General features: G+C 53.3%; 1 protein-coding gene across 1 annotated transcript; it reads left to right on the top strand.

The window, feature by feature from the left end:
• The first annotated feature begins 10980 nt into the window (after window positions 1-10980).
• SOCS3 (suppressor of cytokine signaling 3) lies at window positions 10981-15170 on the top strand. The gene is made up of 2 exons (XM_084751413.1): window positions 10981-12390; window positions 12942-15170. The coding sequence occupies exon 2, from the start codon at window positions 13030-13032 to the stop codon at window positions 13705-13707; it is 678 nt and encodes a 225-aa protein (XP_084607539.1). The 5' UTR covers window positions 10981-12390; window positions 12942-13029; the 3' UTR covers window positions 13708-15170.
• Window positions 15171-16579: the final 1409 nt, after the last annotated feature.

Raw genomic sequence — 16579 nt, 5'->3', positions numbered from 1 at the left:
TGCACACACACATACATACACCACACACACACAGACACACAGACACACAGTCACACACATACCACACACACAGACACACTGTGTGCACACACACATACATACACCACACACACACAGACACATACGCCACACATACACATACATACACACCACACACACACACACCACACATACACACATATACACACATACACACCACACACACAGACACACACACACATCACATACACACATACATACACACACATACACACCACACACACATACACACCACACATACACACCACACACATATACACACCACACACACAGCACACATACACACACACACACATACACACCACACACATATACACACCACACACACAGCACACATACACACACACACACATACACACCACACACACATACACACACAGAGCCAAGAGTGGTACTCTCCCACACCTATAGCCAGGCATCTCTCCAGGGCCCTTCTGGCCTGCAACTCCAGAACAGAGAAATTGGAGAGTCCCTTCCAGGATCCTGGGACCAGAACATAGGTCCTCCAGAGCTGTAGGACTGCCTGGAGGAGCACAAGACCATAAAACATTCCTTCCCTGCATGGAAGTTTAAGTCAGCCACCTCCCTGGCAGAAGAGAGGGCTGGTCAAGGTTAGTCCGCTTATCATTTCAGCTTTTCTTTTTAAAATAATTTATTTACTTTATTTTATGTGCATTTGTGTTTGGCTTGCATGTATGTCTGTGTGAGGGTATAAGCTCTGGAGCCACAGACAGTTGTGAGCTGCCATGTGGGTGCTGGGAATTGAACCCAGGTCCTCTGGAAGAGCAGGCAGTGCTTTTAACTGCTGAGCCGTCTCTCCAGCCCCATTTCAGCTTTTCAACGTCAGGAAAAAGTCTTGTCATCAGCAAAACAAGGCATCTATTGCCCAACGGCCTCCTCACCACGGTGCAGCCATTCGTGTTCTGGCGTTTAGTCAACAAGAAGTCAGAACCCAAATTTCTGGAAATGCCTTGGGGCAGAGCATCCTGCTTGTTGCAATGTCAATGCGAGGATATAACTGTAACCATTGGTTTCAGGGGAATCTTGGCCTCTTGTGGTGTGGCAGGCAGCCAGCCCCACAGCGCCTCCTGACCCAGCAGCCTAGCACATGGGGAAACACGGCCATCTGTGGCCAACTGTCCGAAGGCCTCCCACTCGGTAGCCAAGGAGCTACCTAACGGGGTCCCCTCAGAACTCCACCCTACCACCACCTTCCCCAGCTTGGCTAGGTCCTCTTAGCTCTGGTCTGGCTTGAGAGAGAGGCAGGGCAGGCCAGGAGGAATGGGAGCCTTTCAGGACCAGCCTGATGTTGTTTGGCTCCCTGCAGCTCCTGACTAAGGAAAGCAAGGCTAGGACAGTTGCACTGGGGAGAGGCCAAGGCTAAAGAGACCAATGTTCAATGAAAGGGCCAAGGGGCCTACGCTGGAGTGCAGGCCCACCATTAGAGGTCAAAGCCCCAGAACATAAGCATGAGATTTCCAGATTTATGTTGTCACTTCGTTTCCTAAGGATTTATTTATTCTTTTGTTTTGTTTTGTTTTGTTTTGTTTTGTTTTGTTTCTCTGTGTAGCCTTGGCTGTCCTGGACCTCGCTCTGTAGACTAGGCTGGCCTCACGGTGATGCACCTGACTCTGCCTCCCAAGTGCTGGCATTAAAGGCGTGCATCACCCCTCCTGACGATTTATTATTCTTATTTTATGTGTATATGTAGACCACACTCACTGTGTGGTCAAGGATGACTTGGAACTCCTGGCATTACAGATATGAGGCGCCATTCCCAGCTTGCTCTCTCTGTCTCTGACTCTGTCTGTCTGTCCCTCCCCCCCTCCGTGTGTGTGTGTGTGTGTGTGTGTGTGTGTGTGTGTGTGTGTGTGTTTTTGTGTCAGATGACAACTTTGTGAAACCGTTTCTCTCCATCCACCTCACATGGGCCAGTTTGTCAGCTGCAGAGCATCAGGCAGCTCCTTGACCAGCTGAGCCCTCTCACTGGCTCATCTCCAGATTTTAAATGCTGTTTCAAAAAATTAGTTTTTAATCCTGTAGAAGCCAAACAATCCACTTATATACTGTGTCCAGCCTGGCCATCACTTTGTGTGTTCCTGTCAATAAAACCCTTGGTGCCACCAGAGAGTGGGACGCCCACAACAGAACAGAACTCCTAAGAGGGTGTTTTCTCATTGCATGTGGGGGGGGGGGTCCTGACCCACCTGCCACAGGTAGAATGAAGTCGAAACTTCTCATCAAAGTGGGCAGCTGTAGCAAGTGGGAGGGTGTGTGAGCAGATGCGAGCCTGGAAGACCCTGCCCAACAGAGCCCTGGGCCCCACAGCTGCTGACATTCCCTTGCCTAGGTGTACAGGTCAGCCAGGCCAGAGGAGCCAGTCTCCAGGGAAAGCCCAGGAGTTTGGTCAGCAGTCTGGGCCCCAGGGTGACCCACGTGGGGACATTTCTCTAGACGCCAGCTTCCCATCAGTCTATCTCTGTCACTTCCTCAGGGAAGCCCCTTTGGATGGTTTCTCATAATGGAAACAAGTCTGACTTTTCCCACGGTGTGTTGAATCTAGACTCTAGATTCTAGAGCTTCCAGCATGCTAGGCAAGTGCTGTAACACACACATGCACGCACACACACACCACACATACACACACACCACACACACACACACACACACCACACACACACAGAAAGAGAGAGAGAGACAGACAGACAGATAGAGAAGAGAGAGAGAGAGAGAGAGAGAGAGAGAGAGAGAGAGAGAGAGAGAGAGAGAGAGAAAGCCTCCTCCTTTTACTTTTCATTTTAAGACAGGGTCACAACTGGGTGTGGTAGTGCAGACCTGTAATTCCACTGCTCTGGGAGGTTTTTCTGTGATAGGGTTTCTCTGTGTAGCCTTGGCTGTCTTAGACTCACTTTGGAGACCAGGCTGGCCTCGAACTCACAGTGATCCGCCTGTGTGTGGTGTGAGCCACCACCGCAGGACCTAGTCTTAAACTTTCAATCCTCCTGCCTCAGCCTCAGATGACAGACCCAGGTCACCAAGCCAGGCTTATGACATCTTCATGGCACTTAGCACAGTCAAAACTAATCAATTCAGATGTCAACTGTGGAGGAATCCTGCCCTGCCAGGAAAAACCTAAGCCCAGACTGATAAATTACTGGCACCAGTTCAATCCCTGACCCACACAACCACTTAAGGAATAAATGACTGACTTTGTAAAGTGTGAAATAAGAGGCAAGAAATGGCTATAAGCCAGGCACAGTGGTGGCGCACACCTTTAATCCCCGCACTGCAGAGGCAGATGGATCTCTTTGAGTTTGAGGCCAGCCAGGTCTACAGGGTGAGACCAAGACAACCAGAGCTACAATGTGACAGAAAGCCTGTCTCAAAAAAATAAAAAGAGCCAGGTGGTGGTGGCGCACGCCTTTAATCCCAGCACTCGGGAGGCAGAGGCAGGCGGATGGCTGTGAGTTCAAAGCCAGCCTGGTCTACAAAGTTAGTCCAGGACAGGTAAGGCTACACAGAGAAACCTTGTCTCGAAAAACCAAAAAAAAAGATAATAATAATAATAATAAATAAAAAATAAAAATAAAAAGAACAAAGCCGGGCGTAGTGGCGCATGCCTTTAATCCCAGCACTTGGGAGGCAGAGGCAGGCGGATCACTGTGAGTTCAAATCCAGCCTGGTCTACAAAGGGAGTCCAGGACAGCCAAGGCTACACAGAGAAACCCTGTCTCAAAAAAACCAAAAAAAAAAAAAAAAAAAATAATAATAATAATAATAATAAAATAAAAAGAACGGCCAGGGCAGTAGTGATGCCTTTAATCTCAGCATTCGGGAGGCAGAAGCAGGCAGATCTCTGAGTTTGAGGCAAGCCTGTTCTTTTTTTTTTTTTTTTTTTTTTTTTGGTTTTTCGAGACAGGGTCTCTCTGTGTTAGCCTTGGCTGTCCTGGACTCACTTTGTAGACCAGGCTGGCCTCGAACTCACAGCGATCCGCCTGCCTCTGCCTCCCGAGTGCTGGGATTAAAGGCGTGCGCCACCATGCCCGGCTGCAAGCCTGTTCTACAAAGTGAGTCCAGGACAGCAAGGCTGCACAGAGAGAAACCCTGTCTAGAAAAAAAACCAAACAAACAAAAAACTCAAAAATACTTGATGGGGGATAGAAAGATGACTCAGGGGTTAAGAGTTCATATTGCTCTTCTAGAGGACCTGAGTTCAGTTCCCAGCACCCAAGTCAGGAGCTTCATACTGCAAACCCTAGTTTCAGGGGTCCAAGGCCCTCTTCTCACACTGCTGAGGCACTGCCCTTATATGCAAATGCCACACAGACACATGTGCATATATACAAAATATATATATATATATATATATTAAAACTCCTAGGGCCAGGCACGGTGGCCCACGCCTTTAATCCCAGCACTCAGGAGGCAGAGGCAGGTGGATCACTGTTAGTTCGAGGCCCTACAAAGTGAGTCCAGAACAGCCAAGACTGCACAAAGCCCTTCCTCAAAACAAACAAACAAAACAAAACAAAACAAACACCTAAACAACACCCATATGAGAGGGGGCAGGGAAGCTACCTCAAGGTCAATTCTTAGACTCTCCCCTCCCTGTCCTCGACTGAGAGCCCCACCCTCATTCCTGACCCCACTCTTCCACCATGTAGAACCTTAGGAGGCAGACAGGGCTACCTTTTTACTCTGAACTTGCCTAGGATTCAGCATACCAACACTTTCTCAGAGGACAGGGGCTCCTGAGGACACCTGTACCTGAGAGTCGCCTACAGAAGGCAAGACAGATGGTGCAGGTGTGCCCGGAGTGAGGAGCACCTGTCCTTCCCAGAGCTGAGAAGCAGAGTTCGCCACGTCCCCCCTCCAGCCCTGGTCTCTCACGAGGTGCTTCCCAGTCTGTTTTACCTCATAACCCCTCCCTGGCTGGGCTCTCTTTCCCTGGTACAGCCACTTCTGCTCTCTGGCGGGCGGCGGGCATGTGGCCAGGTCTCATTTGCATTGCAACCCAGATGGCTCACCGCAGCCTGGCTTCCCAGAACTGCCCAGCTGCCCCGCTGTCTGTTCCCCAGCCCAGTGCCAGCTTGGCCTTGTGGGTGCTTCCCACACTGGTCCTGGACAGAATGGGGTGTCTTGGTTTGGAGGGTGGGATGGCAGAGGAAAGGTTGGAAGCCGGTCTCTCCTCTTCCTCTGCCCCCAACTCAGAACTTATGGATCCCAGTAGGCAGGAAGTAACCCCTTCCGTTCCCTCTGCACCCTCCTCCAGCACCCACCTCACACAGACCCAATACCCACCCACCCCAAGATCTGTGGGCAGAGGAATGGCCCCCAAGGCAAGGGTCCTGGCACTCAGGCCAACCCAGTCCCTGGACAGCACCAGGAATCTGAGAAGTGAGGGTTGAGTGAGTGGGTGGTGCGTTGGTGAAGTGTTTTCTTTTTCTTCCCCTCCTCTGAGTTTTCTGGGAAACGCCAGAGGCCTGGCTTGGCCTGGAATGTCAGGCTTGAAAAGACTCTTTAGCGGCCGCCCCATAGACATCCGACCCGCAAACTTTTTTTCATTAGCTTGAGGCCCCTCCTGCCTATAACAAAGGCTTGCCAACTGGAAAGCTGCTTCCCGACTTCAACCATTGTCCCAGACTCCCTCCACCCCTGTGAGACTGTTAGCAACCGGAAAAGAAGAAATCGGGTGTCAATTCAATGTGTGACCCCTGAGCCCTTCTCCTTGAAGGAAAGAGGTTATCTGGGACAGGCTAATCCCGGCCTTCCCGGGCCCCTCAAGAAGTTCTGGAGGGCAGAGAGAGAAGCCGGGGTGCAGCTAAGAGGGCTACCCTCAGGGGCCATGGCAGGCCTGGGCTCTAGGGGGAGACTTGCTGTAGCAACGAGGGGCAAAGGAGAAGTCTGGCTTTCCAAGTTGACCCAGAGAAAGAAAAGTACGAGGGAATCAGCCTCCCCACACTTCATTTCCAACTTGTATTCCAAGGTCTAGGTGACCAGCTAGCACAGAGTTGGCAAAGCAATGACCAATGTCAGGCTACCCGATGGCCACACACAAACAGCCTCCAGCAGCTTGGAAGACAGAGGCCTTGAACTTGGTCCTCAGCAAGACCATGGGCTAAGGCAAGGCTCCCAACCCCGTGGCTGCAGATCCGGTCGCCAAGAGTGGCAGACATAGCATCTGTGCCCAGATATGGCGTCTGGGGCCACCAAGCCACACCACTGCTTCCTGCCTGCCTAGGCGCCAGCATTCCTTCCTATCTGGGCTCAGAGGATGAGCTCAGCAGATGTCACCTGCCACAGGCTGGCAGCTGAAACCACAGGCAAATGCTTTATCTTTATTATCTTTATGACCCCGCACCTTTGCCTGGAAATGGGATTCTGAATGCGTCCAACTTCTGCAACGGGGAGATTAGAAGGAGGAGGTGGTAGCCTCCCAATCCCTTAGACGGGAAAAGGCAAGGTGGAGCTAAGGGGCCAGACCTAGATACCGGAGCGACGACGGACCTTTTCCCGCCTCGGCTACCCAGCAGATAAGAGAGGATGCAAAGAAGGCTTCAGCTTGCTTGGTTCTTCGTCTGCCATCTCTCACTTCAAGTCCTTGTATTAAAGTGGCTCCTGGAAATGTGCCCCGCATCAGCCAGCATCTCCTCCCACTTTTCCAGGCTGTTTGTCTTTAGATTAACACTGTAATAATCTCCAGTAAACCATCCGTTGGGCTTCCCAGAACCAACACTGCCTAGCCTATCCACTCAGAAGCTCCAGAAACCAACAACTCAAGAAGAAAGCTGACTGTGGCAACCAAGACTGACGGGAAATAGAAGTCCACACGCGCTGGTCCTCAGACCCATTGAGGACGTCCTATGCACCAGGCTCCAGGTTTACAAAGGAAATAAGGCCTAAGTGGTTAAGAGCCATTAGTGCTCACAATGAGCTATAAACCGCAGATCCACTGGGACCAGATGCCTCTGCCCTCTGTGGACATACCTACACATAGGCACACACATATACACATGATTTTAAAACTAATCATTTTTCAAAATATACAAAGGGGAAAAAAAGGACAATATATCCAACATCTTTCTTTTTCTCTTTTCTTTTCTTTTGTTTGTTTTTCGAGACAGGGTTTCTTTGTGTAGCCCTGGCTGTTCTGGGCTCCCTTTGTAAACCAGGCTGGCCTCGAACTCACTGCGATTTGCGTGCCTCTGCCTCCCGAGTGCTGGAATTAAAGGCACACACCACTACGCCCAGCTTCCAACATCTTTCTTTAAGATTCTCACTGATAGCCAGGCAGTGGTGGCGCACACCTTTAATCCCAGCACTCAGGAGGCAGAGGCAGGCAGATCGCAGCGAGTTTGAGGCCAGTCCGGTCTACAAAGTGAGTCCAGGACAGAGAAAACTTGTCTTAGGGGAAAAAAAAAAAAGATTCTCACTGAACAAGAGGTCAAAACACTTTGATGATGCGGGGGCAATTTCCGTGCCTAATTGTACAGAGGAAGCACAAATCAACCAACCTGGAAAGGTAGTTTAGCCCCAGGGAAGCAAGTGAGCTAAGCCCAACTGTCAGGCAGCCCAGCCCACACAGCACACAACTGAAGCAAGGGCAGGTGGACAGTGATTGGGACAAGCTCCAACAAGAGCCCAGTACTCACTCCACGGAGGAGGAGGAGGAGGAGGAGGAGGAGGAGGAGGAGGAGGAGGAGGAGGAAGTTTTGTGTCCTTGTTTGGGATCTTGTGTTTCTTGTTATTTAACTGTTCCTCTTATTTTTGACTAGACTCAGACTTCCGAATAGAGTCTCTAGTGAGGACAGCCTCTTAGCGATCCGTTCCTGGTGGTTTTCTTTGGCTTCCTTCATTCTCTTGGCCAAAAGTTTCTGGGTTCTGCAACCTCCTCCTTGTTCTCCTTGGTGCGTTTGTTTCTTCAGAGCAAGACGTCAGTGTCTGTGTCACGGAAGACGGGAGTCACTGCTGAACCTAGGGGTGTTTTGGTCCTGCACTTCCTACTTTCGTTGTTTAAGGGCTGTCTGGCTGCAAATAGGTGGCAACTGTCTTTAGAGAGATTGAAACGTTTTCAGATTCCTTGAGCCCTTTGGGGCTCAGACCATGGAGGCACAGATGCACACTCCTTTTCTCCAGTTCTCCTTGGTCTATAACAGGAACACCTCCGCCTCAACAACATCAGACACGCTCCGCCCCGGGTCAAGACACTAACTCCACAGGAAAACCCTGCGTGTCATTCTCACCACTGGTTTGGACCAGACACCCCTAACACACTTCAGAGAGGATCAGGCAAATCTGTGACCTTGCACTTCTCAGAGAAAGTACCAAGTGTGCGTTCATAGTTCACTTCGGCGATACCACTATCTGAAAGTTGGTGGCTGGAAAAGAGATATTTAGCTTCATCTTGACACAGGGTTGTGGGTTTTTTTATTTGTTTTTGTTTTTGTTTTTGCATATCTTTATTTTATGCGTGAGGATGTTTTGCCTGCAAGTATCACATACATATCTGGTATCTGTAGAGGCCAAAAGAGGATATCGGATGCCCCGGAGTTACAGATGTTTGTTAGCTGTTATGTGAGTGCTGGGAATTGGACCTGGCTCCTCTGCAAAAGCAACCAGTGCTCATAACCAGGAAGCCATCCCTCCAGACCCTAGGGGCGTTGCTTTTTGGTTGGTTGTTTTGTTTTGGGAAAGGGTCTCACAAAGCTTAATGTGGCCTCTCAAATTCAATATGCATCTTAGAATGACCTTGAACTTCTGGCCCCCGGGCCTCTACCCTTTGATTGCCGAGATTAGAGAAGTGTAATCCAGCCTGAATTCCTTTCGGTGCTTTGTAGATCCTGGAGCTGTCCGTGTGGAGGAGATCAGCCTGGCTATTTAACACCTGCCCTAAGCTTCTGAAGTCCTAACACATAGCATTCAAAAGGTAAGGTGGATGATAGGATTAGCTTCCTAAACTGTAATCTTAGGTCCCCATCTAGGATTTTCACTAGGCTGCCAAACTCAGCCCCTTGCTAAGCTCTGAGAAGTTTATCTTCAAAGCCAATAAATGCAAGGGATCCTTTGTCCTGGTTTTTTTTTTTTTTTTTTTTTTTTGTGGCTGGATCCTATTTCAGATTCTCCCAGTGCAAGCAGCCAATGCTACTAAAAGACCTGGTCACCTAAAAATCCATCTCATGGCATCTGGACAGAATCTGGAAAGAATCTTCAATACCTTAAGCTGTTGAGCTGGGTGTGGTGGCACATACCTTGGGCTCCCTGCATGCCAGGTGCTCTCAACTGGGCATCATCTGAAGCCTCAAAGCTACCGTGCTAAGCACCTTAGCCCTCGTGGCAACTCAAGGGAGGTAGTCTCATTAGGCCAATTTACACAGGGTTGGTGAGGTGGAGCCAAGGAGCAGCTTAGGTCCCTAAGAGCATGCATGGCACCCAGCATTCCCCACCTGTCTTAGGCCCCAGCAGCCGCAGAGGCATGCCTGATGGCTCCTGTCCCACTTTCCTCTTCAAACAGCCCTACATGCTCTATTCTCCAGGAGTTCCCTGCTGGCCCTGCAGAGTGAGGGCTCTCTGGCTCATCAGCTCCTGTTAGGACTTGTTCAGAAAACTGAATCCAACGAGGCTAGGATCCCGATGGCTTCAGTTCCATTTCTTTTTTCTCCCTCCCCCTCTCAAATTCATTTAGTTATTTAATGTATATAGCGCCTACGTTGCTCTGTCTGGCCTGGAACTCTATGGAGAACAGGCTGCCCTTGAATTCACAGAGATCCGTCTTCTTCTGCTTCCAGAGTGCTGCGATTAAAGGCGTGCGCTACCACACAAGGCCCGATTTTTATTTTATTTTAATTATGTATATGGGGGAGGGGTATGTGCACATGAGGGTGGGTTCCCATGGAGACCAAGGGTACCTGAGAGTTGGAGTTACAGCAGCCATGACCCACTCTACCTGGGTGCTGGGAATCAGACCCCAGTCCGCTGGAAGTGCAGCAGCGCATGCTCTTAACCTCAGCTCTTCCCTGCCGTACCCCTCCTCAGATCCCATCCCAGTGTCTCACTGGGTCACAGCCATGGCTAGTCCTTCCTCATGGCTCATGACCTCTTCCCCAGCCACAGGATTTTTCCCAGCAGCCCTGCCATCCCAGCACTCCACCGCTGGCCTGACAGAATCAAGCACGAAACGCGGCTTTGTGGAATGGATGAATGAACTTGACTCGTGTCAGAGCGTTGTAATTTACAAAGCACTTTTCCATCCATTAACTCCAGGGCTGTTTCCTAAGAGCCCTCCCTGTCCTCCGCTGCCCTCAGCACAGAAGCCCACGGTCAAGGCAGCTGCTGCGGAACACTCTGCATGAGATCAAGGAGGCCTTTTTCACAAAGAGAGGGGGGATCCATTGCAGGACCCTGCAAGGGACTGTCATCAGCACAATGTCTGTGAGATGGTTTTTAAAAGGGCCCCTAAGCCTCTTGAGTCCTGGGGTTGTCGGGGTGCATCACCTACTTCTATTGAGATGATAAGGCTGAGCCCAGAGAGGCTGTGCACCGGCCTGAGTTTCTATTGGTTCCCCAGTGGTAGTGGAGCATATTGGGGACAGAGAGCCAAGCTACTGAGGTGCCTACCAACTCCTCAGAAGGGAGCAGGCAGCCCTCCCCCCTCCCCTAGGCCAAGCTGCTGTGTGTAGTCAGCACTTCCCCCCCCCCCCTCAGACTGGCATTACAGAAAGCCTGTGGTATCTAAGAGGGCGGGGACTCCTTGTGTCACTCAGCTGGTTCTGAGGTGGCACGGGCATCCTGCTGCCTGTTGCAAAACTCGCCACTAGGCCTTTATAGGTACTCACGTGACGAGGAGTAAGTCAACCTTTCACCTCAATCACTTGTTCTTATCAACGCTCCCTCCCCCCACGCCACCATCTCAAAAGTTCAGACACCCTAACAACAAGGGAGGGCCCAGCTGGCAAGGGACTGAACCCCTAACAACTGCTCTGTGGACAGTCCTCCTATTCGACATGTATCCCCAGGCTTGACTCCGGCCTGGGAGGTGAGCCTGCTTTCTTCTGGGTTACCTACTCCTGCTCTTGAATAAGGAGTCCCGCAACCTCTCTCCTCGGCCTGGGAAACACAGCAAAACTCTGCTCGCCCACAATGCTCCAGCGCGCCCTCTAGTGGAGACGGGCGCAAGCAGGGTGGGATCGCGGTTTCTTTCCTCAAGCTCCCTGGACGCGCCAGGAGCACCTGGGCGGACCTACGCAGGTTGGGAGGCTCAGGTGAGTGATAGAGTGGTTGCCAGCTGCTTCTCCTACACCCGCAAAGGGCATCGGTACCTACGTCTGTCACCAAAGAGCCAGGCAATGGGCGAATGAGCCGAAGCCCGGCAGCTGCGTCGAAGCCAGTGCCTGCTCCACTTCTGAATCTCCCAGCCTCATCTTTTGAACCTGTCCACAGGTAACTGTCTCGCATCCCCCCACCTCCACTTCACAGGTCCCCAGTGAGCTGGCTGCGGAATGGCCCTACCTCCCTTTTGGCTGGCACGGGGTGCTTGGAACTGTAAATGAGGACCTTGGGGTGGCCTGGGTGGGAGCGAGGGGAGCGTCCCCGCAGGGTCCAAGAAAAAGGGAAGGGGTACCAGGAGCCTCTCGGGGCCGGCCTCCTAGAACTGCCCGCGCGCTCCCATCGCGGCACCCCGCCTCTGCCAGAAACCAGCCTTCTTAGAAGGGAGGGGGTGGGGGGGGGAAAGTGTGAATGAGAAGTTGGGGGCGGAGCGCGCGGGGGGAGGGGCCGCTGCCAGGAACGCTCGGCCACGGCTGGCGCCGCGCCCGCCGGTCGGGCAGCCTCGCGCCGCGCTTTGTCTCCCTCTCCGTGAGTCTCGGCGGGTCCTGGAGGCCCCAGCTCCAGGCCCGCCCTCGGCTGCCCGCGGCCCCTCCCTCGCCCTCCGCTCACAGCCTTTCAGTGCAGAGTAGTGACTAAACATTACAAGAAGACGGGCCTCGCAGTTCCAGGAATCGGGGGGGCGGGGCATGCTGGCTGGGTAAATACCCGCGCACACGGCCTCGGCGGCGGCTCTAACTCCGACTGTTCATTCGCCTGCTCTCACCACCGCTGTCTCTCCGGACTCGCGGACGGCCCCTGCTCGGCCCAGCTCTCTGTCGTGGCCCTTCGCCCGGGTCCTTTGCCTGATCCATCTCGGGGCACGCCTGATCGGCCCCGGGGACAGCGAAGCCAAAGGGGACGCAAGCACAGGGAGCCCCTTTGTGGACTTCACGACCGCCAACATCTGGGCGCAGCGCGGGCGGCCACCGCCTCGCCTTGGGGACCATAGGAGGCACAGCCCCAAGGCCAGATACTTCGCTTCGGGACTAGGTAGGAAGGAGGGGCGCGGTGTGTGGAAAGGGTGGGGGCCTCGATCCAGCTCGGGAGCTTTTCCCGGTTTCTCCTCCCCTTCCCGGGTCATTCCCGGTAGGGAGGGGACGAGGTAGGGGGCAGAGCGGATGAGAACCGAAGATCCCGGGTTCCCGTAATACTGGACTGGGCCCTCGGGCTTCTCCAGTACCCTCTCCCACAGATCTCGGGTTTGTCATCCCCCTTTTCGTCCTCGCCACTAAGGGCACCGGACTGAGCGGCGCCTTGAGCGTCCCTGGGGCTCTTGTTTCTCCCCATCCTGGCAGTGCTCCTGGAGACCCAACTTCCACGCGCGAGTTTTTGTCGGGCATCCTCCCAGGGCGCGCTTGGGAAAGGACTGTCTGGGGTTAGCCGACAGGGACCAAGGCCGGGAGAGCTCCGCGAGGTGGCTGGGTCCGAGACACGGCCCTCTGCGGGGCAAGGGGGTGTCCCGGGCGCTCGGCGGAGGCTGGAGGGCCGGGCACACTGGAGGGTTCCGGGCACTCACGCGCCTCGCGCTTTCCTCTCCGCAGCACCCCGGGATGCGGTAGCGGCCGCTGTGCGGAGGCCGCCAAGCAGCTGCAGCCACCACCGCGCAGATCCACGCTGGCTCCGTGCGCCATGGTCACCCACAGCAAGTTTCCCGCCGCCGGGATGAGCCGCCCCCTGGACACCAGCCTGCGCCTCAAGACCTTCAGCTCCAAGAGCGAGTACCAGCTGGTTGTGAACGCCGTGCGCAAGCTGCAGGAAAGCGGATTCTACTGGAGCGCGGTGACGGGCGGCGAGGCGAACCTGCTGCTCAGCGCCGAGCCCGCGGGCACATTTCTTATCCGCGACAGCTCGGACCAGCGCCACTTCTTCACGCTGAGCGTCAAGACCCAGTCCGGGACCAAGAACCTACGCATCCAGTGCGAGGGGGGCAGCTTTTCGCTGCAGAGTGACCCCCGGAGCACGCAGCCAGTTCCCCGCTTCGACTGTGTACTCAAGCTGGTGCACCATTACATGCCGCCCCCGGGGGCTACCTCCTTCTCGTTGCCACCTACGGAACCCTCCTCTGAGGTGCCAGAGCAGCCACCTGCCCAGGCGCTCCCCGGGAGTGCCCCCAAGAGAGCTTACTATATCTATTCTGGGGGCGAGAAGATTCCGCTGGTACTGAGCCGACCTCTGTCCTCCAACGTGGCCACCCTCCAGCATCTCTGCCGGAAGACTGTCAACGGCCACCTGGACTCCTATGAGAAAGTGGCCCAGCTGCCTGGACCCATTCGGGAATTCCTGGACCAGTATGATGCTCCACTTTAAAGAGCAAAGGAGTCAGAGGGGGGCCTGGGTCGGTCGCCTCTCCTCCGAGGCACATGGCACAAGCACAAAAATCCAGCCCCAGTGGTCCGGTAGCTCCCAGTGAGCCAGGGGCAGGTAGGCTCTTTCTCGGGCCCTCCCCTCTGCAGAGTGGGGCAGGAAGGACCTGGAATGTGTCTGAGGAGAGGGGGAGTTGCCACCTGCTTTCTATCCCTCAGCTCCAGCTTCTCTCTCAAGAGGAGCCAGCTGGCCTGGTGGGACAATAACATTGACAAGTGGACTCTCCTCTGTTCTCCCCTTCCTCCACACCGCCTCTGCTTCCCAAGGTGGGGGGGGGGGGGGGAAACACCTCTAAGTGTTGAACTTATGAGAACTGCCGCGGGGGGGGGGGGGTCTTCAAACTTTCCCACGGAACTTGTTTGCGCTTTGATTTGGTTTAATCCTGAGCAGGCGCCAGGCCTGGGGGAAAGATGGAAGAGACAGGTGTGTGTGAAGGTTTAAAGGCTGGCCAAAGAAATGACCACTCCCACTGCCGGCCTAGGTGAGGAGTGGTGGCTCTTGGCTCTAGGGAGAGGCAAGGGGTGACCAGAAGAGAGCCATTCTGGTGCCAGGCTCCTCTCCCTTGGGGCAGCTAATGAAACCTCCCAGATCCCAAAGTCCTCTGGTGCCCCAGAGCCCTCCCCATTGTAAAGAGGCAGTGGCTTTTGGAAAGGAGATGGATGGGGCTGGTGATTGGTCACCTTTTCCAACACCAGAGGCGGGCAGGTAAACAGCTGAGGTTTCCTCAGAGCAGATTCTACTTTGTTTCTCCTATGTCTGGCTAGGAGACTTGCCTTAAATGCCCACTGTCCCGTGGATGGGGATTGGCACCACGAGGAGCCAAACACAGCCAACAGACAGGAGTTGAGGGGTTCACCCAGGTGCCTGCAGGCCAGGGGAAGTGGGGGCAGGGATGAGACCCAGTCACTCAAGACTCCTCAGTAAATGCTGGGAAGAAATTGGCCAGTCCTAGGCACCTCTTGGCCAGGGGGATCAGCAGGTCCCAGACCTTTCTCACCTGGGGGAGGGGGTGGGATGGCGAAGCCTTCTTCAGCGCGCGCCCACTCACAGTGGCCACTCACAGGAATGAAGCAGCCATGGAATTACCTGGAACTGGTCTTGTTTTGGGGAGAAACAGTTTTCTGAGTCAGGTATGGGGCTGGGTGGGGCAGCTGTGTGTTGGGGTGGCTTTTTCCTCTCTGTGTTGTTTTGAATAATGTTTACAATTTGCCTCAATCACTTTTATAAAGAGCCACCTCCAGTCCGCCCCTCTCCCCACTCAGGCCTTTGAGGCTGTTTAAAGATGCTTGAAAAACTCAACCAAATCCTAGTTCAACTCAGACTTTGCACATATATTTATATTTATACTCAGAAAAGACATTTCAGTAATTTATAATAAAGAGCACTATTTTTTAATGAAAAAAAAAGGCTTGACTCTTCTTTTCCTCCTTTGTCTTCTGCACACACTCAAATGAGGGGACAGGGCTGGCTGTGCCTCCTGGATCCTGCCTACAGCTCTGAGGTAGGATCAGATGGGCCCTCACGTCACCGGCAGCCCTCCTGTGTCACTGGCAAGCTACAGCAGCCACCTCGACTGTGTTACTGATGGGTAATTCCTGCCAGTCTGATTCAGCTCTGACCAGAATATGCAAAACAAGTTTGCGAAGGAAGTGCCGGCTTCAAAGGCTTGCAGGGAGCAGGCTGCACTGTGGTCAAAAGCTGTTAGAGGCTCCAAGCTATTAGCGCTCACTCTGGCTGGGCCGCTTGGCTGGGAGGTATTCCGAGAAAGCCTAGATGTGGGGTCCTGACAGTGAGGTGACTCGTGACCTCAGCACAGCGTCACAGAAGTCAAGGCATGAGGGGGGAGGGTGTGAGACCCATACAAAGCTGGGCAGAGGGTGGGGACCTGGGGCCAAGTATTCTTGGCTTCCTAGCCGTGCTCCCCAATATGTTGGTTTTGTGTTCTTACAAGTCCCACCTGGGTCATGGACCACCAGCCAGGCTCCTCCTGGGAAAACCACCCATCGATTCATCCTACACCTGGGCACTAAAGAGGCTGAGCCTCTCAGGAACCCCATGAGACACAGCGGTGCTGGGTGAGCAGGCTACAGCATGACTGGGATTCGTCATCTCTGGTGCCTAGAGAGGGTGATCCATAAATATTTATTCATCGAGTTTGGGGCAGACTCTGGTTTAGGGAAGTTAAGCAACCTGCCAAGGACACAGCGCCAGGAGTGTGGGAATAACAAAGGATTGGTCCTCAGAGGCATTTGATTTCCCCCACGTTGTCTCCTAAAAAGCCAAGTGCTAAGCTGGGTGGTGGTGCTGGCATGCTTAGTCCCAGCACTCAGGAGGCAGAGGCAGGTGGACTCTCTTGAGTTCTGAGGCCTGCATGGTCTACAGAGTGAGTTCCAGGACAGCCAGGGCTACACAGAGAAACCCTGTCTCTGAAAAACAACAAACAAAGCCAAATGCTTGCTTAGTTAGTGCCCCTCACATTCACAGGTTTAGGGGTAAGGTTCTGCTAAGAAAACAAACACTCTCCGCTTGTGTGGTGTTTTTTTGTTTGTTTGTTTGTTTGTTTGTTTGTTTTTCCTTCAGCTACCCAAATCTGAAGAGCCTTGAGATGGGTGTTGCCCCCAGTTTGGGGGCTCCTCAGTCTCCCAGATGCTCAAATGCCTGAAAGGCGCCAGAGTCTCCTTTGGCCCCTCAGCGCCTGATACACAGCTGCTCCAAGAGTCAAGTGTTTAAAAGGCAGCTGGAAGAATAAACAAACCATTTGCTTACCCATTTCCTGGGCCTTAGCTGGGGAAATGATCCAAAGAGATAAGGGGCT

This window comes from Acomys minous (genome assembly GCF_964271855.1).
Source record: "Acomys minous genome assembly, chromosome: 12".
NCBI lineage: Eukaryota > Metazoa > Chordata > Mammalia > Rodentia > Muridae > Acomys > Acomys minous.
This window is presented reverse-complemented; position numbering and strand designations above follow the sequence as displayed.

What these genes read in the sequence shown, in the direction of transcription:
- SOCS3 (XM_084751413.1), top strand. Translation starts at nt 13,030, where the DNA reads ATGGTCACCCACAGCAAGTTTCCCGCCGCCGGGATGAGCCGCCCCCTG.